The sequence below is a fragment of the Vespa crabro genome, chromosome 7 (genome assembly GCF_910589235.1).
Source record: "Vespa crabro chromosome 7, iyVesCrab1.2, whole genome shotgun sequence".
Lineage (NCBI taxonomy): Eukaryota > Metazoa > Arthropoda > Insecta > Hymenoptera > Vespidae > Vespa > Vespa crabro.
Window position 1 is genome coordinate 8,379,150 of NC_060961.1, and position 24,907 is coordinate 8,404,056.

Here is a 24,907-nt window from a genome sequence, read left to right on the forward strand (position 1 = left end):
CTCTTCTGGTCTGTTCTCCTCATCTTGAGAGCGCGAGAGAGCTCGCGCGCGCGCGCGCGCGACCACGATCGCCTTCGTAAATTTCCTACGAAGTCGGAAACGGGATTTCGTCTCGATTCATCTTGCCGGCAATTACCCGCAACGGCACTTGATCCAAGTACGTGAAAGACGCGATCCGCAACCACCGATTTATGGGATGCGCGCGTACGTGTCGAGCAAAACGATTATTTCGAACCTTCTCTTCGTTTCTCTCTTTCTCTTTCTTTCTTTGTCTCTCTCTCTCTCTCTCTCTCTCTCTCTTTTTTCTCTTGTTTTCTGTGTGCGTTCGATCGATCGATCGTTAAGTTCGATCGAAAATTTTCGATCAAGATTTTTTTTTCTCTCTCTCTCTCTCTCTCTTTCTCTCTCTTTACGTATATATATCTTTTTTTCTTTTTCTCTCTTATGATTGATTTACGAGTTTACCGAAAAATTTTTCCAAAGAAATTTGAAGGACAAATCTTGACAATGATTCACTATACATCGTAATTCATTTCCCAATTTTGTTGAATCATCAAAATCAAGAAAACTTTTATATCTTTTTAATGGACATAATGTTTGTAAAGGCGATTAATTCGAAAAAAGTGGAAAGATGGGAATAGAAAAAGAAGAAGAAAGAGAGAAACAAAATGAGAGAGATGGAGATAGCGAGAGAGAAAAAAATCAAATGTTTATCTCATTTATTTTACATAAGCTTTACATAAATACATGAGGCTAGACTCTTTCTCTCTCTCTCTCGTTTTTCCATATAAAAGCAATCGATTCTTCGGATCGATTCGATAAGGAGAGAGAGAAAGAGAGAGAAAGAGAGAGAGAGAGAGAGAAGGTATCTCTTTGCTTTCGAAGGATCTCGACAACTCGAGAAGTGAAGATCAACCGTCCCGTTTCCATTTCCCCGAAATTCTCCACTCCTTGTTGTCCTCTTCCTCCTCTTGGTCCTCTCTTTCGCCACTGAGGAGGACACGAATCTGAGCATCGGTACACCCGTCGAAACAGTGGCTGGCTCCCAATTAGGACAGAGGTCTTCTCTTTTAAGTAATGCCCGCTCTCCGCTTACTTCTCTCTCTCTCTCTCTCTCTCTCCTCTCTTTCTCTCTTTTTCTCATGCATATATATACATACATATATATATGTATGTGTACGTTTATATAAGTATATATGAGCGTGTATGTACATATACACATCGAATACTCTTTCTTGGGCCCTGTCCACCGCGACGATTGACTTTCCGCGGCATTCTCGTCTTTCTCTTGTATAAATTAGTCCCAACCGCCACATAATGGCGTGTCGATGCGCTACTGTCCCTGGATAGCCTTTGCCTTTCTAATTCCTTTTTTCTCTCTTATTTTATCTCTCATACAAAATCTTTCTCTCTTTCTCTCTCTCTCTTACTCTCTTTATATATATATATATATATATATATATGTGTGTGCATGTGTATCTTTCTTTCTCATTCTGTCTTCTAGCTCTTACTCGTTTACCATATCTGTCTCTTTTTCGCTTAAGCGATGTTTATATCCACGTCCTTCTCGCACCTCTTCTTTCTTACTCTCTCTCTCTCTCTCCCTTTTTCTCTCCACCTCTTCCTCATTCTCCTCTTCTTTTCGTTCGCACACTCGTCAGACCGGCTGCTTAATTTACGACCAATTAATTTGGATAAACTGAATGAGGGGAGGCCTGCTTTTGATGCACGCGTTAACCTAGCATCTTTTTCCATCTCTCTCTCTCTCTCTCTCTCTCTCTCTCTCTCTCTCTCTCTTTCTCTCTTTCTCTGTCTTTCTTTCTTTCTCTCTCTTTCTCTCTACCTTTCTGTCCTCTCAAACAGGAGCTTCCCTTCAAGTTAAATTCGTTTCTACTTACTCGTTCTGATAAAACTCCTTTGGACATGGATGGAGATGTTAAGGAGAAAAAAGAAATAATAAAGGCAAATAATAAGAAAATAAAGAAGAACAATTGGACTAATTAATTTAAATTAATAATAATAGATATATTCTTTTTTTTTCTTTTTTTTTGATTGATCAATCAATCTATAATATAACAAATGTATTTTTCGTTTGTGGATGTATTTTTTATATGAAAAAAATTCGTGTAAAAAAAGAAAGCTTTTTCGAAAGAACAATCACTGATTAGTTTTGACGAAACTCTTTAAACATGGATGATGAGTGTTAAGAAAAAAAAAATAAAAAGAGAAAAAGAAAAAATAAAACGAACAAAAAATAATAGAAAAAAATAAAACTATAATAATAATAATAAAATAAAATAAAATAAAACAATCGTATATATATATATATATATATATATATATTATCTTGCTTTTTTTTCTTTTTTTTTAAATATTTATCAATCGATAAAAAGATTCATATAAAAGAGAAGAAATCTTTCGATGGTCTCGATGGGATTTCTCTTCGGTCACTCGATCGATTCTTGGCGAGTTTCCGATCGAGGTCTTCGAAGGGATAGAAATCACGATGGAAGGATGGGGAGGTGAGGCAGAGAGGTAGAGTGAGAGAGAGAAGAGAAGAGAAAGGAATAGAAGAAGAAGAAGGAGGAGAAGGAGGAGGAAGAGGAGGAGAAAGAAGAAGACGAGAAGTCACGGCGATGGCGAAGAAGAGGCGGACTATCGCGAAAGCGGACGACGGCGTTCGATGTCGTCGTGAAGGGGCTGTTTGGTATTCCGTTCGCGTCCGAGGGCATAATTGGCCGCCAACTGGCGACGACGACGACGCTCCTCCGGGTATCGCCAAGACAAGAAATTATTCTTTAATTAATTGTCAGCGCTCTCAATGTGACCACATGCGTAGGATCGGTCGGCCTCCCTACATACATACATACATACATAGATACCTACATACATAGATGCATGCATGCATGCATACATAAATTTTGATCAATATGGAATGATAGGATAGTTTCTACGTGACTCTCTATAAGCGAGAAGAATAACTCGTTATTGTTGTATACCTTCTTCAGTATAGAAGGAGAGAGAGAGAGAGAGAGAGAGAGAGAGAGAGAGAAAAGAGAAGAGAAGTATGGAGGGTTCTGTGTATGTGTACGTGTCTAAAAGTTTAGTACAACAAAGTGATCGTGGTGTGAGTTACCTTTATGTTATATCAAGGATAAATACCAGTACTTATAACTATAACTATCGCGCTCAGTCCCTTTGTAAATCCTTTAACGGTTAATACCTCTTGTCATGTGGCAAGAAAATGTTACTGAGTATACCTAAGAAATATGTTCATTTCTTTTTAATATGATATATGTATGTATATATGTATGTATCCCTTACTCTCTCTTTCTCTCTCTCTCTCTCTCTCTCTCTCTCTATATATATATATATATATATATATATATATATTTATTTATTTATTTCTATCTCTCTTTCTCTCTCTCTATCAAAATGATATACACTCACTCGGGTAATTATTACTTAACTAATATCTTTACGTCTTACGTCTTACGCCTTATATCCTAACTTCTTGTTATTATCCTTATATACATTAGCGGAGAAGAACAATTAGGCTACCGGTCTTCAACGAGTGAGGACAGTTACGAGCGCGGATGAAAGATTCAAAGAGACCGGCGAGTTTCTTTGATCGACTTCAGACTGCGAAACAACGGATATCTCTCTCTTTCTTTCTCTTTCTCTCTCTCTCTCTCTCTCTCTCTCTCTCTCTTTGTATCACTCTCTTTGTATCTCTCTGTCTCTGTCGGTTTTAAACTCCGCAATCTCTCTCTCTCTCTCCCTTTTCATTCTTTCGCAGATAGGAAAGACCAGGTTTCCTGCATGAACACGCGCTGGGACTTACATTGGCGTCGTTTTTCGACAAATTTTTCGAATCTTTTCTTACCTTCGAATATCTATCACTTTCGATGATTATCATCATCGATCATCTTATCGGTAGATGTATATTCATACACACGCGCGCGCGCCTGCACATATATTGTAATAATCTAAATAAATATCAAAAGAAAGAAATGTCATCGTACGTGTCGATATTGTTTTTCGTTTGGGAAATATAATTAAAAGAAAAGAAAAGGAAAGAAAAAAATAAATAAAATAAAAAAAAGAATTATTATTGACATAATCAATGTAGAGGAAAAAATATTTTCTCGTATGAATTCTCGAAATAACCGCGTATCTACGTATGTACGTAGACATTTTTTTATAAGCTCGTTCTATAATTCGATTCGACCATAGAAAAAATGAAAAAGAAAAAAGAATATTAAAAAAAATAAAAGAAAATTGATTTTCGTAAAGCTCCTAGGCTCACTTAAACGATCGTATTTTACGCCAATGAGAACACTCACGATTCTCACCGAAGAAGACAGGTGCGCGCGACGAGCGCACACGAACGTACAACGATGATAACGACGATGAAACGAAGGAACGCTTTGGCGAAATTGTATAGGTATGTGTATGTGCGTGCGTGCGTATTTATGCGTGTGCGTGTGCTGTGTATGTGTGTTTGTGTGCATGCGTCCCCGTATGTGTTTTCCTTCCCTATATATAAACACACATGCACATGCGCACACGCACACGCACGGATATATATCCCTTGTATATATATTTTATAATTAGCCGACGGTCGCCGTCGATAAATCAGCGCGCCGCCCGGCTTTAGGACTTAATTAAAAAAATTTAGTCAAAAACCAATTAGCGGCCACGGCGAATTAACATATTTCTAATTATCTACCGGACACTTTCGGCTGCCTTATAGCAGCGGCAAACGTCTCTCTCTCTCTCTCTCTTTCTATCTCTATCTCTCTTTTTCTTTCTCATTGAGAAACCCGTAATATAAGTCCAGTGAATTTCTCTCTCTCTCTCTCTCTCTCTCTCTCTCTCTCTCTCTCTACCAATCTTCCACACCATCCCTCGATGACGTTGCGATACGGTCATTGTTAACGCGTTTCTTAAGGCGTCATCAACGCTCTCGTCGTTTGCCAACAATCAATTCTCTCTTTACTCTCTTTTTTCTAAATAGGAGGACATGTTAATTACAAAGGTTGCAACTTTCAAGGATCATCAAAAAGATTTTTTAACCAAGATAAACAGAAAACAAAATTAAGATCAATATATATATATTGGTTTCTGAAATATCGAAAAGGGGACGATTAATTGGTGTGTAATGATATCTAAGTATATATCTATGTATGTATGTATATGGATAGTATCTATCTACATATATTTATCCAGATAAATGTAAGTACTTACTTGCTTTGTTTACTTACGATTCTAAGGAATTAATAACTCGATTGTTAGTCGAGATAAAACGTCGAGATTAATTATTGAAATCGGATTTTTATTTCGCTATTATATGTGTATTTCTTGTGGATAAATTACCATGTTATTACATTTATACAGAGCGGCCATAGGTTACGATTCGTGAACCATTTCGCGCTTATTTAATATCTTTAAATCAATTTTTCTTTTTCTTTTTTTTTCTTTTCCTTTTTCTTTTCTTTTTTTACCGACGGCGGATCTCCGTGATTGTACACGTAGATACATACATAATTTATACATTTTATCTGCATATTCGTTCTTCCGTTCTCTCTCTCTCTCTCTCTTTCACACTCACTTTCTATCTCTATCTATATCTCTTTCTCTCTCTCTCTCTCTCTCTCTCTATCTCTCCCCCGTCTCTCTCTCTCTCTCTCTCTCTCTCTCTCTCTCTCTCAGACGCACGCATACACATTGCACACATCTCAATTAGATTATATACAAACGTATTATCATCCTTCATTGTTTCTTTTTCGTTGCCCACCCAATTATAAAGTCTCCGTGGTGTCTCCTCGCGATAAATGAAGAAATTCGTTTCTTTCATACTATGTACACCATTGCGAGAGATGCATAAACAATAAAAACGACCGTTCAAATCTATTTATTCGAGAAACTACAAACATGTTTTTCGCGGTTCCGATATTCTCTTTCTCGCGTCTTTTAAAGTGATGAATGAGACATTCGATTCCTATCATTGGAATCGTAAAAATCGGCATCAATCTACGTAAGTACTTTTACTTACATAAGTAAATATGTGGTACATAGGAATGACGATAGGTGGAAATATACGAATTACGAATGAGAACGAATCTCTCATTTTCTTTTCCCATTAGCCTCACAGCCCTTCCCCCCAGTTCTATATTCCCTTCTCTTTTTAAAATTCTTTTTTCTTTCTTTTCCTTCTACTTCTTTGTTTCCTTTCTTTTTTTCTTTTTCGTCTTCCTCGCTTACGTTATTCGTTTTTTTGTTTTCTCCATTACAGTTTTAGATTATCGTCGGACGATCTATTTATCCATTTGTTAATTGCATCGAAATCGAATCGTATTATATACATGCACACACACAAACACACGTCCACAGAGGACACACTCCTATATATACATAAGTACACTCACGTAAGTACATACGTATTATACATATTACCATACCTATCGATTATCGAGCGAACGGAGAGATATTTTTATTTACATTTATGTGCATTATGGTTTTTTCCTCGTACAGATGTTATTTGTTTTTTTTTCTTTCCTTTCCTCCTCCTGTTCACAAGAAAGTCTGGTCTCTCCTGATTTCTGGACTCTCGTCACAATTTTTTTTCTTTTCTCTCTTTGCTGTTTGTTTTTCTCTTTTTCTTTTTTTTTCTTTCATTCTTCCATATCTTTCCTTCTCCCATCGTCCCTTCTTCCAGTTCACTAATTTTTCATTCTTGGGATTACGAGATCGAAAAATGCCACGAATAAATGCTAAACACGAGTAAAAGGATGTTAAGTCTCTCAATCAAACATGTGTATGTATATGTATATATGAATATAAAAAAAGAGAACTTGAGAAAAATAAAAAAAAAAAAAAAAATAAAAAAGAAATGGATCGATATTATCCTTAAGATTAATTGGCCGATCATTTGGTTAAACTTGACAAGTAGTGTTCTTTCTTCAATCTTCGAGACATCGAATTAAATCTTCCTTTTTATATTTAATCAACTTTACACACGTTCCTCTTCTATTTTCGATTATTCCATAGGAACACTCGGTTGTTCACCACTAGGAGGATAAAGAGAAGAAGGAGGAAGAGTCCTAGACCAGGTTGTTTTGTACGTTTGAAAAAATAAAAAATAAAAATAAATAAAAAAAAATAAAAATTTGCTTCTTCGCGACAAACGAGCAATCGTACAAACTTTTTCTTTTTTCTTATTTTCACAATTCTCTCATCGTTCTCCTCTCCCTCCACTGATGTCTATCAAAACGTTGTAATGAAAGGTGATAAAGAGATCGATAGGAGTCGAAAGAAATGGATTAAGGAAAATAGGAGATAATAAAATGGATCACACTTTGGAGAATAACTCCGAATAACGAATGTTCCATTCGGTACGAGTTCCTTCGGTAAACTAAAACTGTTCGGATGCTTGTAGTTGGGCCAACCGCAAGAAACGATGACAACGACAACAACGACGACGACGACGATGACGACGACGACGACAATGACGACGACAACGACGACGACGAAGAAGACGAAGATGAAGATGACGACGAAGGTCGAACGAGTCCGCCTTATTAAGGCCTGTGTCCAGGGGGCCCCATGAACATGGCTGCCGCCGCGGCCGCATGGGTGTGCCTAGCCATGGCCGCTGCTATAAAGGGTGGCACTCCTGGTGTACCAGGAGGACCAACGCCCGAGAACATCAGGCCCGAACCGAAACTCGGGTGCAAAAGGGGCCTTGCCGATAGTCTAAGCTTCTCTATTTCGGCCTCTTGGAGTCTCTTCGCTTTCGCACGTCTGTTTTGAAACCAGATCTTCACCTGGAAAAATATTAAAACAGAAAATGATCGGATGAAAATAGGACTGATTTTTAATTTTCTTTTATAATTTTCTTTTTTATTCTTTCTTTTTCTTTCTTTTTAATTTATTTATTCATTCATTTAGGCATTGGAATTGAGTAAATGAGATTTATAACTGTATTTAATTTTGAATATCGTTTAACGAACGACAGGATATTTGTATGAAATAATTATATATAATGAAATAATATATATACATATATGAAAAAATTATATGTATATATATATATATATATATATATATATATATAAATATTTGTTATTTTATCTAACTTAATATTTTCTTTTTTTCTTCTTTTTTTTTCTGGACTCTTACCTCTATAACCAATGAACATTCGAAATATTCTAGGATCATTTTCGATTGACGATTTGTCAACAGAGAGACTACAGATGCAAGTGCAAAAGCACGAATGTGGTCGGGTACTTAGCTATCTGGTATGATTATAGGTAACGCGTTAACGAATAACGTCTACGTGGTTGTTAACACGCTGTTAACACGACGATGAAGCGGCGTACGAGAACGACCTAAGCCAAATATGAGAACGCGTACGATCGCGTGCGATTTCGCTGCGGGTGTTATATGGCTCTCGTAATTAGTAGTTTCAAATAGGTGAAAGTAACGAACGGATTAGGTATCGTAGAAACTGTCGGTCTTGCTACGCTGTCAGTCTATGCATGTATCTATACTGTCTATATATGTATACATGTATTCATATATGTATGTATGTACGTATGTATGTATATATGTATATATGTATATATGTATGTATTAGAAAATGTTTAAGCCGGTATGAGTTAGTTGGTAAGGCTCGCGAACGACTACCTAAGCGAACGTGTCAAATTTACCTGACGTATAAGAAGAATTTCCGGTAGCTCGGAGCTACGATTTAGACGAAGCATTTTCTTTCCTTATTGCTAAATCGGTGTTTCTTATGAGCGAATTGATTCATGCGAGCCAAGAATCGCTCATTTAAGAATAAAAAAAAAAAAGAAAAAAAAAAGAAGAAAAACAAGAAAAGGAAGAAGAGAAGGAGGAAGAAAAAAAGAAAACACATGTTCGACTAAGTGTATAAGTAACTTTTAACGATTAGGAGAATTGAGGAGACAATTGATGCAATGAAAAAAAAATATATATAAAAAGAAAAAGAAAGAAAGAAAATAAGCAACAGATAATAAAATATCATGCGAAATCGAATTTAATCATGTATCGTTAAACTTTAATCATTTTTTTGCTTTCTTTCTTTTGTTTTCTTTTTCTTTTTTTTTTCTTTTTTTTTCTCTCTTGATCGAATCCCGTTGGGTGTTGAGTCAACGATATTATAATTTAACAGGAGCGTCGCGAGCATAACTTAAATCGTTGACTTTCGTTTCTTCCCTCGAGAATAAAACGTAACAAAAGGAGTGTCCATGACGGATGTACCATACATACATACATACATACATACATACATACATACATACATACATACATACATACGTATATACGTATGTATATATACGTATTCATCTATCTATATATATACTTACCTATATATCTGTGTATATGTACGAAACTACTGTGCGAAAGGGTTTTCGTGAGTAAGAGAAAGAGAAAGAGAGAGAGAGAGAGAGAGAGAGAGAGAGAGAAAGTGAGGGAGAGAGAGAGAGAGAAAGTTTAAGTGATGATCGTAGCTTATCTAAGCAAATGAATGCGACGAAGCTTCATTTCGTCTGATTCATTGTAATGAATGCGCAAAGTGTATCTTAACACGCTAGCCAAGCGATAACGTTCATACGACTGGGTATCTTCTCGACGCTTACACGAGTCATAAGGAAAGGCAAACACATTGCCTGAAATAAATACGCTGAAGGGTCTCTCTCTCTCTCTCTTTCTTTCTCTCTCTCTCTCTTTCTTTCTCTCTCTCTTCCTTTTCCTCTCTTTCTCTTCCTTTTCCTCTCTTTCTCTTTTTCTTTTTTTTCTTTCCTTTCCTTTTCGATCCGTTGAAGGTGAGTAAAGGAAACGTGAAATAAAAAAAAAAATGAACGAAGGCAAAAGAAAGAAAAAGAAAAAGGAAAAAAAGAAAAAGAAAAAGAGAAAGAAGAAGAAGAAGAAGAAGAATGAAGGAACGAAGAGAAGGGTAAGGGCCTTATATGGTGCGATTATCTTTCCTGCGGATTCTCTCAATAATTATGATAATTTTATAATATTGTGTCGGATCCATCTTTCATCTACGTTCCACGTTTAAAAAGCTAATTTTCATCGCGCCTATCTCCCCGTCATGTTCGTTTATAATCATTTAATGAATGCACACATACGCTCTTTTTCAATCTCTCTCTCTCTCTCTCTCTCTCTCTCTCTCTCTCTTTCTTCATTATTTTCGCTCGTTTTGTTCTTTTTTTTCTTCTCGAATCTTAGTAGGGTAATTATAAGAGGTATGTTCGAACCCAACATGTGATTGACTTTCGACAAATAATCCTACGATATTGGTCCTGGTTGAATCCTGACATGTGTCGGGAGATTCATCGAACATATTATGACTCGATAATCTTAATCTCGACCGGATCTCTCGGCCTGATATATCTTTTTTTTTCTGTTTCTTTCTCTCTCTCTCTCTCTCTGCCCTGGCCAAATACCACTTGGCTTCCGCTGACTCACTGTTCTCACTATTATCGCGATAATTATTCCGATCCATTTTAAATCGATAAAAAGAGTCGTTGGTATTAACCATTTCACTTTCGGTTCTCAACGATTTGTATATATATATATATATATATATATATATATATATATATATATACATACATACATACACACACATACGCGCACGCACACACGCACACACACGCACGCACAGACACGCACGCACGCACACACACACACACACACACACAGATGTTGAAATGTATATATTTGAATACACGAGTATATGTATATTTGTATTATTTACATACGTATATGTGTATAAGTACATATTACGTGTGGTCGTACTTGTTAAAATAATTTATGCATCGCATTTATCTTGTTCAGGTTCAAGTACATACACCAGATAACATCGATGATACTTATGTATATACATTACGCACACATACACACACGCGCGCCCACACACACACATACACACACACGCGCACACACACATAAGAATAACATCCTTGATAGTACATTGTGTTTGATTAGATATGTTGGGTTATATCCTTTCACGACTCACTCTCACCTGCGTTTCCGTGAGATGAAGGGACGACGAGAATTCCGCACGTTCGGCTATCGTCAAGTATTGCTTCTCTCGAAATTTTTTCTCCAAAGACAACAGCTGTTGTGTAGTAAACGGCGTCCTCGGTTTTCTATTTGGTTTGTGCTTCCGCAGGGTGCAACGTACCGGACCTGGACCTGGACCTGGTAGTCTTAGATCACCTGAAATTAACATCAATCACCAATTTCGAACTATTGATACTCAAAACTTATATTATTCATAATACAATAAATAAAGAAATAAATGACGTTTCGCAAGTAAACACTAATGTTTGTTGAACTAAAACGAAACGCTTATTTATGCGACATACATACATACGTGCAAAATTATAATATTAGATATTTTTTTTTTATTAATTATACTTTATTAGTTATTAAATAAACGCATTGTTATCGTAATACATTCCTTGGTTATTTACAAATATCAACTTAAATGATATACTATCAAGCATGGTAAAGTGTCTAAAATGTTTCAATTGCATTAGAATTGTTTGGATCTAACGAGCTTGAAATATTCCAGAAATTTTTTTTTTCTTTTTTCTCTAATTCGACGGATCGAATTCGACGGATTGTAGAAGAGAAGAAACGTTATGAAGATTTTTCAATCGAGAAGATAGAAAATTTTTATTATTAATTATCTTATTTTATAGATAAGTATCAAATCTATACAACACATTCATGAATCAAAAAATTAATAATAAGGATCAATATTTTATAAATATAAATGTTTCTAGTTACGTACGAAGGATATTAATTCCAACAAATTCGAAGGTCCTTCGAGAGATCGAATTATCCAAGGTCGTATATGTATATTTATTTTCCTTTTTTCCAGTTCTTTTACTTTTCCGGGCGTAAAATAAAACGATCGTAGAATTATAAAACTTTAGATAAAATTTTCGATCCTATCTATTTTTTGAAATTGCGATAAAGGATTCCAGGACTCTTAGGGATCACGATAAAAAGTTTTTTCGACAGATATTGTTCGACGAACTGATGACGATTTCGTGGCAAACGAAGGGGACAAGCGTGGATTCCGAGCGCTAATTAACGATCGACGATCGACAAAAAAGGAAAGGCCTGCGCCGGCATTGTCGAGCGGGACCTGTCGCGACATCGGGTATTACGTCTTCCATTCTCGTGCTAGCATCTCTTCCCCCATTTCGTGTACCAACGACTGGCGAACAGAGACGATGACTACTTCTCTCTCTCTCTCTCTCTCTCTGTCTTTCTCTTACTGTCTTGCTATTTCGCTGTCTCTGTCTTTGTCTGTCAGTCTGTCTCTGTTTCTCTTTCTCTCTCTCTCTCTCTCTCTCTCTCTCTCTCTCTCTCTCTCTCTCTTTCTCTCTTTCGTTTACGACTCGGCTATTCCGTGCACATAACCGATCAATATGTTTCTACGGGACGCTAATTAATTTCTGCTAATTAAATGTTGAACGGCCTCTAGAAGAAAATTTATCTTTGCTCTTATCGACAATGACGACGACGACGACGACGACGACGACGACGACGACGACGATGAACGAAGATTTGCCGGTCGATTGTGTGATTAACATGCGATATACGAAAGACGATCGTCGAGGCATATTGGTGAAAAAAATAAGAAAAGGAAAGAAAAAGAAAGAAAGATAAAATTAAAAAAGAACATATATATTTATAGTGGGAGGAAAAGAGAGAGAGAGAAAAAGAGAGAAAGAGAGAAAAAAAATTAGAAGAGGAAAACGACTTTATAGAACTCGTTATTCGCCAATGGAAATGACGATTATCAATTTTTCGAGATCGTTAATGTCGATTTTATTTTGGTATAATACAATGTCATCGAACGAATAAAAATATCTGAATTGAAATATTTTATATCTTTGGTCGTTAAGAAACGATTTTCGAAGGATCGTTGGAAGAGGACGACGTTCTCAATTTCCAAAAAAGGATAGCGTGAAATACGAACGGTACGTGTCATTAAAAGCTCTTCTTTCTCTCTCTCTTACTCTCTTTCTCTCTTTTCTTTTTTTTTCTTTCTTTCTTCTTTTTTTCTTCTTATTCCTTTTCGCGCGAGATATCACGAGGCCATTTCGCGTATCGTAACCAGTTCGCCATATTCGCACGGTGGAGGTGGCGGCAACAGAAACGTTACTGAGCCGAGAGAGAGAGAGAGAGAGAGAGAGAGAGAGAGAGAGAGAGAGAGAGAGAGAGAGAGAGAGAGAAAGAGAGAGAACGATCAAATCAATATGTTTCTCGCGGACACTAATTAATTTCTGCTAATTAAACGTTCGAACGTCTTATGAGCAGTATATATCTATTCCTGTCTTTCTATCTCTCTCACTCTTACATACATACACAGGCACTCTCACTCTCATACACACACACGCACACACTCTCTCTCTCTCTCTCTCTCTCTCGCTGTATTTAAGATTCTCGACTTGAACCGGCTCACCAATGGACATCGAGATGAGAGAATGGTTCTATTTCGCTTTTTTCACTTTTTCTTTCTTTTCTTTCTCTTTTTTTATTTTTTTATTTATTTTTTTTTATGAATTATCCTTCAGATTTATGTATTGGATTGACGCGTGTCGAAAGATTGCTTATAATATTATATATTATGTAATCGTTCTTTCGTTCGATCATTAATATTCACTTGAAACGGAACGGAACGGATATATATGTAGTGGGTAGATACTTACATGTTTCTATTTTGTTTTGTTCGTTTCTTTATTATTATTTTTTTCTTTTTTTAATATTTTTTTGTTTGTTCAAATTTGACAGGTAGCTATCTACACCAAAATCTATTTAATAAAATATATGAGATGTTCTTTCACTCTCTACATCTACATATATATATATATATATATATATATATATATATATAATATATATATATATAATATATATATATATACATATATTACATGTATATATATATATTCAATTCCACGTGTAATAATTATCTATTCGATAAATGTTACGTCTGTTATACCTTCTAATCGATTCTTATTAGAATTATGTTAATTAGTGATAATGAATAAGTAAATTCTACTGGAGACGAACGGCCGATTAAAATTTATGTTTTTTTTTTTATAAAGGAATATATCACATATTTATATCACATCTACTTGTGTGACATTCATTAAGTTGAATAGTTCGATTTAGTGGCGTAGAATAATAACATGTTTAATGACGTTAAATCGATATATTTTTATGTGTGAACTAAATGAAAGACAGTTAGTTATATTAGTTATATTTTTAGTTATATTTTTAACGAACGGTGAATTTAATTAAGAGAGTAATTTTTTTGAATGGAATTCGTTCGATATCCTTGACGATTATTTTTAATTCTTAAACTTCTTTACCTTTCCTTAAGGATTTTTACTTATATTAAATTCATGCGCGAACGAGAATTTAAATTAAAATTACATATATCTATTCGATTATTATGAATTATAATTCGATCATATTGAATTTTTATTTATATGTTTATATGTTAATAATATATATGTTAATAAACTATATTATAATATTATAGTCGTTAATAATTCTATAAGTATATGCGATTATAGATATATTAACACATTAAAGAAGGAAAGAAAAAAAATTGAAAAAAGTTCTATATATATATATATATAACGTTGAATAATTTGTACATTATTTTAAAGATGGCGGTGGTGGTATTTGAGGATAATTTTCCTATCTTTAGTAATAAATTTTTCTGATAAAGAGAAAAGAAAAGAAAAGAAAAAAGAAAAAGAAAAATCAAACGAATTTGAAATTTGAATTTGGAAAAGAGAAAATATCAAGATTGAAGATAACAATCGATCGATTGATCAATATCTTGAATTAACAAGAAAATCTTTCTTTCTTCAACGACGAATCAGACGAATGAGACAACGTCGAAGAATATGTACATTCGTTTTTTGTCTTTGAATTTTATTTATAGTTAAAAATTACGAGAACGGTAGAATATGTCTTTTTTCCTTTTTTACATTATCGTGTATATCTTAAGATAGACTAATTAAGTAATTATTTCTTTCTTTCTCTCTTTCTATTTATCTCTCTTTCGCACTCTCTCCCTCTCGCACTCTTTCTTTTCCGTTACAATTGTTCAGGTTCTCAATTTTCTTAGTTCTTATTTTATTTTCTTCGTTTCATCGATCTCGATTAATCTAATTTTATGTCCGATGATTAATTTATTCGAGATAAGGGAGACAGATAAAAAGATGAAATAAAATATTATATAATAAGTTTGAAGAATTAAAATAAAATATTATTTTGTTAGTCATTTTTGTTAATATGATATAAAAAAAAGAAACAAAGAGAAAATGAGAGAGAGAGAGAGAATTGTTTTGCCATATTATATAATAACTTTCAAGCGAATAATTATTACTTTGTTGAAGTACACTCTTTTAATGGATACGTAGATAATTGGATTAGTTCGTATAAGAACATCTTTAATGTCCCTTTTTCCCACGTTTCAAAGAGAACATTTGGAAGGTTAAATTGTAGAAAATGTGTTTTTGAAAAAGAGGAAACATTAACGTGGCCTGTCGCAAGACTAATTAACGCATTAACGAATATCTTTTTCGCGGTGGTGTATAGAAACAAACTAAAGATCCTCGTACATATACTAACACACGCTCATTTACTTGCATAATATATATATATACACACACACACACACACACTAATGCAATACTTGTGTGCTTTGATTTCTTTCATTTCTCTCTCTCTCTCTCTCTCTCTCTCTCTCTCTCTTTCTTTCTCGTTTTCTCTTTCTGTTTTCTTTTTCTTTTACGAAGAACGCAACGAACGCCGGTAATTATGTCCACGATGAATGATGGATCGTTCGAAATATTTTGTAGAACATCATTGGGGACGTGGGGCGGGCTTCGTTAATTCGTTCCTCGACGCGCGGAGTCAGATAAATGTGCATGGACGATGTGATGCGACGGTGGCGTTCGAGCGTTATAAATGACGTCGGTATTCATAATTCTCGAAAGCCACCGTTACGGATACCGAAAGAAAGACGTTTCTTTCTCGTACGAACCTCGAGGGGTTAGTTCGAAACTTAAGCTTAATGAGATTTTCGCAACTTTGACGGAACATTTAAAAAAAAAAAAAAGAATCAAAATTTTGTTTGCTCATTCCGTATTACTTTTTTCCTTTTTTTCTTTTCTTCCTTTTCAATTTATCAAAAATTATTTCCCCACTTTATATTTATTTCGAAAGAAACGTCCGTCGAAACTTTTCAAATGTACAATTACTTAATTCGAATTATTCGAATGCTAAACTATGAAATTAATCGATTGATTGGATAAAATATTTCGTCGATTTAGAATTTTATCATAATTCATAACAAAATAATACTCGTTATAATAAATGAATTCTTTTTCGTCGTAAACTTTCCATCGAATGTTTTCTTAGCGATTAAAACTCGTTTTTTTTTTTTATTTACTTTTTATAGAAAAAAAAAGAAATTTCTCATATATCTGCTCAATCACTTGTCGTCGTGGAGATGGATCGTTAAAAAAAAATCTTGCAAGTACTTGCCGTGAAATTTTTGCCTCTTCGATATTTACGACGTCGATAAAAAATTAAAGATACATGAAAAAAATACGTTTGAAATGTCCATTGAAAATCTTTTGATTAATAATTATTTAACCCTTAACTTAATTATAATAATTATACATATCCGTTGAAATGAAGGTACTGTTTAAATAAACAAAAAATAAAAAAAATAAAAAAAAAAAAGAAAGAAAATTACTACTACAGAATAGCAAGAAAAGATTTGTTTTTCGTTCGACGACATTGATGTAATACATAAATACATACATATAAATGTAAAAGAAATAAAAACAAAGGACGTTAGTGGTTGTCGTCGTCGTGCGAACGTCAACAACCTTGTTTCAAGCATTTATCTCGTCAGTCTATGGGCGGTACTCGTCGTCGAGTGACAGGTAGAAGTTTCGTGCTCGATTCAAATTAGTTGGCTGGAAAAGTACGAACGTTGTAAGGAGTCTCGTATGTGTGTGCGTGTGCGCGTGTGTATGTGCCGGACATTTTATTACGTTTAAAAAGCGTATCTTCTTACGTGATCTACACTTTTTTCCACGCGATCTACTACCCTTTGCCAGAAAGAGAATTAGTTTGCGAGGTGTAGCAAGTTTGTATTTAGATAAATGCATGCATATACGGGGAAGATGATTGGACTCGTTAATCATTCCGGATTTGAATATTTTTTGTTTTTTATTTTTTTTTGTTTCTTTTTCATTTTTTTTCTTGTACGCTTTTTTCCCGGACAAGAGACAAAATGAAGGATAGCTACACGAGGGGAGAAAAAAATTCATGGAAATTTGCGGTATCATCGAAAAATCATTCGGCGTACGTACATACATACATATCTATTGGTTCGTACATATGTAGCATATTAATAACATGTAATACATGTAAGTACCGTAAACATATGTAAGTCATTATATTATTGACAATAAATTACGTGAAAAATAATATTTTATAAGTTTTTTGTTTTGATGTACGAGTAAAATCTGATCTTGAACACGTTTTTCTTTGTTTTTCAGAAAAGAAGAAACAAAAAAATATAAGTTATGACAAGGGACTTAAAATATTTTTGAGAGGAAAATTTACAACATAGGTTTCATCCGAAACTATCACAGCAAGGTTTGAATCAACGATAGATAGTTTAAATGCTAAGTAACCTGTTTAACCTACATGATATTTATATATGTATTTGTGCATGTGTGTGTGTGCGTATATGTATGTGTATGTATACATAAGTTATATGTATTCAATGTCGTTGTTAAATGGCAATAATTTAAAGGAAGATAAAGTTCCATAAAGAAAATGAAATCAATTCAGCCGATGGTCAAGCCGTATCGCGTTACACTCAAAGACAAGTTGTAAAATGCTTGATGCTAGTAGGTATCATAAAATTTTACATCGTTCTTATCAGTGGCTTTGCATCAGAGTTCGATCACTATTACAAGAATCAACTTCTCGATGAAGTCATTAAAATGAATGTGTGGTAGGTAGGTATGTAATATTTCCGGAATTTCGTGTGTCGTCTCTTCGCTATCTACGAAATAACTGAAAATTCGTACCACACGATAAAGAACCGGTTCAAGTCGGTAAGCCAACAGAGAGAATTATTTGATCGAGCGTTTCTCGCGTGATTGTCGCGTTGTAATCGTTTTTCCATTTGATTCATCGGAATCGATATTTTCACTTCTTTTAGCATCTTTGTATCTTTCTTATTTTCTCACTCTCTTCCTCTTCTCTCTCTCATTCTCTCTCTCATACACATACACACACACAGGCCGTTTCAATATATTCAGTTTAATCGCCGTCCTAAAATTGAATCATCATTTTTTGAGAAAAAAAGAGTGAGAGAGAAAGAGAGAGAAAGGAAGAGTAAAAGCAATTTTATTTAATCTCTTTTAAACATTTAAAACATTTAATATTTTTAATGTCTAACGTTTTTTACAAATTGGTCCCCCAGACATTTTCTTTTTTTAATTTTTTCTTTCTTTCTTTCTTTATTTTCTTCTCCCTTTTTCATTTTTTTTTTCATATTCATTCATGAAATTCATGAAAATTATGAATTATTGTCCTAATTATTCAAGGTGTTTCCTTTTTCTTTTCTTGTCTTTTTCCTTTTTTCTTGTTTCTTTCTATTTTGTTTTTCATGTTAATGTTTTGTTTGACAAAAATTACTCGTAAATATAACACGTAAACGTCATTTAAACATTCTTTGGAGAAATAATTTTTTTAAGAAATACTCATAAACGATGAAGAAGAAGAAGAAGAAGAAGAAGAAGAAGAAGAAAAAGACTTATGTTGACTTTCGTTCGAAAATGATTCCACGCATTTGGAAAAAGTGGAAGCTTGGAGCATTGCGATCGTTATTAAAACTGAACGACGTAGTCGTTGGACGGTTTGTCGGTGAACACGGGAAGACACGATGCGAGAATTCCGAGAGACGCACGCGCTGATAGAAAAATTCTATAAGGACGACTTTTAACGCTAGAGCAGATACAGAGAGAGAATCAGAGAGAGAGAGAGAGAGAGAGAGAGAGAGAGAGAGAGAGAGAGAGAGAGAGAGAGAGAGAGGGAGGGAGGGAGGGAGATAGAGAGAAAAGTTCTTCTACGTCGTTTTAAAAAGATATGGAACGATCGAAGAAACTCGTTCATGAGAAGTAATGAAAAATAACAAAATAGAGAGCAAAAGAGAGAAAGAGAGAGAGAGAAAGAGAGAGACAGAAAGAGAGAGACAGAAAGAGGAAGAGGGAGAGAGAGAGAGAGAGAGAGAAAGAGAGAAAGAAAAAGAAAGAGAACGGGTAACGATTAGTCGGAAGAAAATCCGCGGTACAAAATATCGATCGTGGGTTGGCATCCAGGAGAGGTAACGGGCTGGAGTGTATAAAGATGGCGGCGACGGAGTTCGGACGAGTTGAAGAGAGGAGGAGGTGCGCGGGAGACTCACAACCCTGTACACTTTGCTTCGGATAGCACGGGTAATTGGTCTCGCGCTCTGATGGTGAAAAGAAAAAGGGGGTTGTGGAGAAAGAAGGAGAAGTAGAGAAAGACAGAAAGAGAGAGAGAGAGAGAGAGAGAGAGAGAGAGAGAGAGAGAGAGAGAGAGAGAGGACACGCGAACAGGCTTGGAGCATCTCAGATGAAAAACATAGATAACTAGAATGAGTGAGTGAGTGAGTGAGTGAGTGAGTGAATGAGTGAGTGAGAGAGAGAAAGAGAGAGAGAGAGAGAAGTAGAGGGCAAGTGGTTTGTCGTTATCATCGACAAAAAGAATGACGTCGCGAAGGAAGGAAGCTGGGTGTGCCAAGGCGAACCAAACAAGGGCAGTTTTTACCCTGGCTTCCTTGAATGCATTATGGATGCTCTCGGTTATGTATGACTCTATCATGCTCGACGGTGTACGACTCCTCCTCCACCGAAGGAGTAATATCTCCTTTCTCTCTCTCTCTCTCTCTCTCTCTCTCTCTCTCTCTCTTTCTACCTCTCTCTTTCTTTTTATCTTTTTCTTACTCTTTCTCATTCGTTTTCTCAAGACGTCAAGAAAATATACACTCGACCAAGAACTCGTGTGTACCTTTGCCACCCGTACCGAGAGCCAATGGTAGAAGCTTCAACAATGACGAACTTTTATATACTTACTCATGTCGAGAAAAGGAAGAGAGAGAGAGAGAGAAAGAGAGAGAGACAGATAGACAGACAGACAGACAGACATAGAGTTCCGTAATGGTCTTAGTTCTTTCTCGGAAGCGCCGCGAGTTTCTCATTACGCGTGAACTACAATTTCGCTCGAGTTAGGGAAAAGAAATAGGTATGTTTCAGAGATATAACCACGCTCGTTTCTGTTATTTGTTGTTGTATCACTTTGTTATGCCGCTGATTATTACCGACGCTAAGTCGAAGGAATTAAAGATCTTGAAAGGTACAGTGTGTTAGAAGCAAAAAGTAAACAAATATTTTTGTAAATAGTACGTAGTACGTAATAATGTAATAATATATGTTCGTTGAAGTACTTGTTATGATTGACCAAGATGCTGGAATTTTTCGCAATAACTGCAACAATTTTTTTTATTACGTTTCTAACATCTTTTTCTTTCTTTTTATTTCTTTCTCTCTTTTTTTTTTTTTTTAGGAAACATCTTTTTTCTCCTTTTTCTTTTTCTTCTTAAGTACATCATACTCAATATTTTTTATAAGCTCGTTGAATTTTTCGCTTTTGTATTTTTTTGTTCTTTGTCTTTTTTCTTTCTTTTTTTTCTTTTTCTTTGGAAGAAAATACACGATCCTAACAAATCATCGCGGCATACGTTTTTCCTGCGATTGCTCGAATACATTCGTTCCTATCCCACGAATCGCGACCGTCTATTTATATTACTAAAGTCCGTAAGTAGGTAGTACCTAGTAGTCTGGTCCAGCGAGACGAGAAGGAGAAGCAAAGGAGTCGATGCCGAAACGAGAAAAGCCAACTCACGAACAGTACTCGTGTTCTAACGGTGTTATTTATTGCCCACGGTCCTTGGTATTTGGGGATAATAATGTTCAAGTTAGCTATTATGTATAATATATAACTATTTACCAACCTCTATATATATCTATATATAATGCAACGATCCTAAAGTTAAGTTTCTCATTTCTAATTGTATCTATATATATATATATATAAAAGAGAGAGAGAGAGAGAAAGAGAGAGAGAGAGAGAGAGAGAGAGGGAGAGAGAGAGCAAGAGAGAGAGAGAGAGAGAGAGAGAGAGATATCCGGACATCCACTTTTGTTCGTGTTTATGTGCCGAGATATACCTACTGTTAAGCGCTAGTATAATGGTCACCCCAAGCCGGCAATGTTTTCCAGAGTAAGCGTCTATAAGGTGACTGTCATTAAAGTAAACTGTCAATTAAAGTTAACAGGTATGGATGATAGAGTCGGAGCCATAAGGTGGAGCTTTGTTCGTCGTTGTGGGCTCGAGTCCGGATCGATGCCTGGCTCCAGTAAGGTTTGCTCGTGCATGAAACGATTCGCGAGAGAAAGAAAGAAAGAAAGAGAATAAGAGAGAAAGAGAGAGAATGAGAGTGAGAGAACCCACGCCAGAACTCAACCAGTTCCTTTAATTGAACGAACGATTATTTCATACGCTCGACAGATTTACCACCCCACCTACCTAGCCATGTTTCTTTATCTTAATTCCACGTTTAACAAAATTATATTTTGAATTATTACAAGCTCTTATTTAAATATTTTGATAAATTGATATAATAAAACCTTGGACTATGACATAAGTATATGTACATATATATAGTTATTTAGATTATCGAGTTACGTGAGACATTATTCGACAATGGTAACAATAAGTTATGTTTATTAATTAACCCCTCTTACCCGATACGACACGATGTGAATTCAACGGATTTCATTATATAATCTATTTTACGATTAACAGTTATATGCAGATGAGGAAAAGGAAGAAGAAGAAAAAAAAGAAAAAAATATATATCGGTCTCTCTTCTTACTAAAAAATCAAATTTAACTTAGGTATGTCGTAACCATTCCCTCCTTATATATATATATATATATATATATATATATATATATATATATATATATATCTTTTTTTTCTTTAATCAGATAAGTTTAATAGTCGGTGCATTTACCGACTTATTTGAGAGTAGTGACATTCGTTAGATTCGAAAATAGAGAAATTAGGTAGCTCTCAGGTAGGAAGAAAACTTGACTTTTCCAGAAATCGTTAGAACAGACGTGGAAGGCTACTCGCGTTCCGATAGCCTAGATTCTCTATTCTCGACGTGCTTTCGAAGTTAGACGACGGAACACCACACCATGCTCGATAGGCAAAGAGCGTCGTGGATGGAATTGAAGAAAGTCAGTGAAACTTCGTGACGAGTTCGCTCTGCGATTCGCGGGGAAAGGCCTGAGTATATCTATATTTCAAACGACTTCTTTTTTCTTTCTTTTTTCCTTTTTTTCTTCTCTTTTTCTTTTTCCCTAACATTTCGTTTACCTTTCTGAGAACGATTTCGACGTAAAAATACTTTATTCCTAATGATGATAATATGTAAATGATTTGTTTATCGTTATCGGATCTTAGAACGTGATTAGACATAGAATGAAGGAAAGAAAAGAGAGAAGAAAATATTATTGGTTCTTGAGTTCTCTTTGAAATTCTCTGTAAAAATCACACTATATCGAGTAATCGAATCGATCCCGATTAAGGTATTTCAAAAAGATATTTAATAATGAGAATCGTTCCGAGGTAATAATGACTAACGATCACGCGAAAATATTGATTAATGATTCGAGTAATGAATGAGGAAAGAGAAAAAGAGAAGTAAAAAAAGAAAAAAGAAATAATAATAATAATAATAATAATAATAATAATAATAATAATAATAATAAAAATAATAATAATAATAAAAAAATACTAATAATAATAATAATTATTATTATTCACGTTTTATAAATCGATAATGAAATTTTCAAGCTCGTATTTAATAGATACATAGATCTTACTCGAGCACCTGTACCACGAATCAGTTTACGAGTTCTTTATTTATTATTTCTTTTTCCTTTATCTTTTCATCTTCTTTTTATTTTCTTTTATAATTTAATATACCTATCCACAGCAACGTGAATTACTGCGAATTACTGGTCCGAATATTCTTGATCTTGTCGTAAGAATTTCATTAAGAAAAAATAAAGAAAACAAAAAAAAAATAAGAATGAAAGAAAAGTTATCCAGGCAGGCTCCTGGTGTTCTTCCGAGTTCCAGACTTCAATCATGATTTCCCTTCGAACAAGTTCTCGTACTTACATGCGAATTCATTGGCACACGTAAGAACCGATAATGCACGAAGTTCGCGTGACCACAGCTCGCTAATATCGAACGTTATGGTCTCTCCGCGAATCGTGCCGCGAATGTCGTGCGAGCCGCATTAGGAGCTCGCGTTTTCCGCCTAATCATCGACATTGTCGCGATCTGCAGCACGAATCGACTCTTTCTTTCTTTCTCTCTTTCTCTCTTTCTCTCTCTCTCTCTCTCTCTCTCTCTCTCTCTCTCTATCTCTCTCTTTCTTTTTCTGTTTTGCTCTATAAAATTCCATTTTTGATGTCGTTTTATTGTACGTATTAATATTAATGTTTGTTATTAGATATTTTATATATTGTATATATATATATATATATATATATATATATATATATATTCATTTATAAATATCTATCTATATAATCGGATTTTCTTTTTCCTTTTTTTTTATAAAAACCATTAATAAATTTTAAAGCCAGGATAAAAATAATCTAATCCAGAAATGATCTTCTCCTCGAAATAAGTAGAACGTATATATGTAACTAAGTTAAATAAGTACGTAAGTACTTAAGTTCGATGATTGTGCGAGTATGAAAAAAAAGAAAAAAAAAAGAAAAGAGAAAAAAGAAATTGTAAGAATAATATTATTCGCCGATATTTATAATTACTTTATTAATACGATATACAATATTAAAAGATTTTCTTTTTACTTGCGTAATAAATGAGATAAAAATTTTTAGGTGGATGAAAGAAAAATTTTGAACTATAAGTAGTAAACCGACTTTACTTCTTTATACCTCGTAAAGTAATCGTCTAGTTCGAGACCTCGTGACACGATTAAAAGAAAACGGAACCTGCTATTATATTTATTGGGTTCGCGTGAGGTCCATCGGATTGCCCGATCGTGGATTAAACTTGGTGAATCGTTCATGCCCCGTAATTTGTGTGGCATCAGGATAATACGAGATATATCTATCGGGTTTCTTTATTTTCCAAACATTTTTCAGGAATAACTCAAAGAGAAATATTATATATATAATTAAGTGTAGTAGTATAACGGAGTTGAATTGAAAAATAAAAAAAGAGAACGATGAAATCGAAGAAGGAAAAAGATAAAAAACGTATTGATCTCACCGTTAGGACTTGTTGGTCCACCATGGGGTGTGTAAAGATGTCCGTGAGGATTATGTGGATGAGGGGGTGGGGGTAACCAGGCAAAGCTCGCAAGTGAATGCGGAAATCCTGCAGGATTCCATCCAGGAGCGCCGGGTGCACCGGCTAGGTAAGGCCCCCCCTGCGAGGGCCTTTGGACCCCAGGGTGTATTGGCTGAGGCACTACCGGACTCGATTTCTCCTCCTTCTCTTGGCCGGTCTCAAGATCTCTCTCCAGTTCACAATCTGAGTCCATTACGTTGAGATCTTCCGATTGGCCGACGCTTCGTATCTCTTGATCCTCGAG

General features: G+C 35.0%; 1 protein-coding gene across 4 annotated transcripts in view; it reads right to left on the reverse strand.

The window, feature by feature from the left end:
• Positions 1-5,321: 5,321 nt before the first annotated feature.
• LOC124425529 (homeobox protein HMX1-like) overlaps positions 5,322-24,907 on the reverse strand; it is a 21,842-nt gene continuing 2,256 nt past the window's right edge. For all 4 annotated transcript variants that reach the window (XM_046965985.1, XM_046965983.1, XM_046965984.1 and 1 more), the window contains exons 2-4: positions 24,583-24,907; positions 11,063-11,259; positions 5,322-7,829 (exon numbers count right to left, since the gene is read on the reverse strand). The exon at positions 24,583-24,907 is cut by the window's right edge. In XM_046965985.1, the coding sequence (XP_046821941.1) occupies positions 7,584-7,829; positions 11,063-11,259; positions 24,583-24,907 (768 nt within the window). In that variant the 3' untranslated portion in view covers positions 5,322-7,583. The remainder of the gene's footprint in view (positions 7,830-11,062; positions 11,260-24,582) is intronic.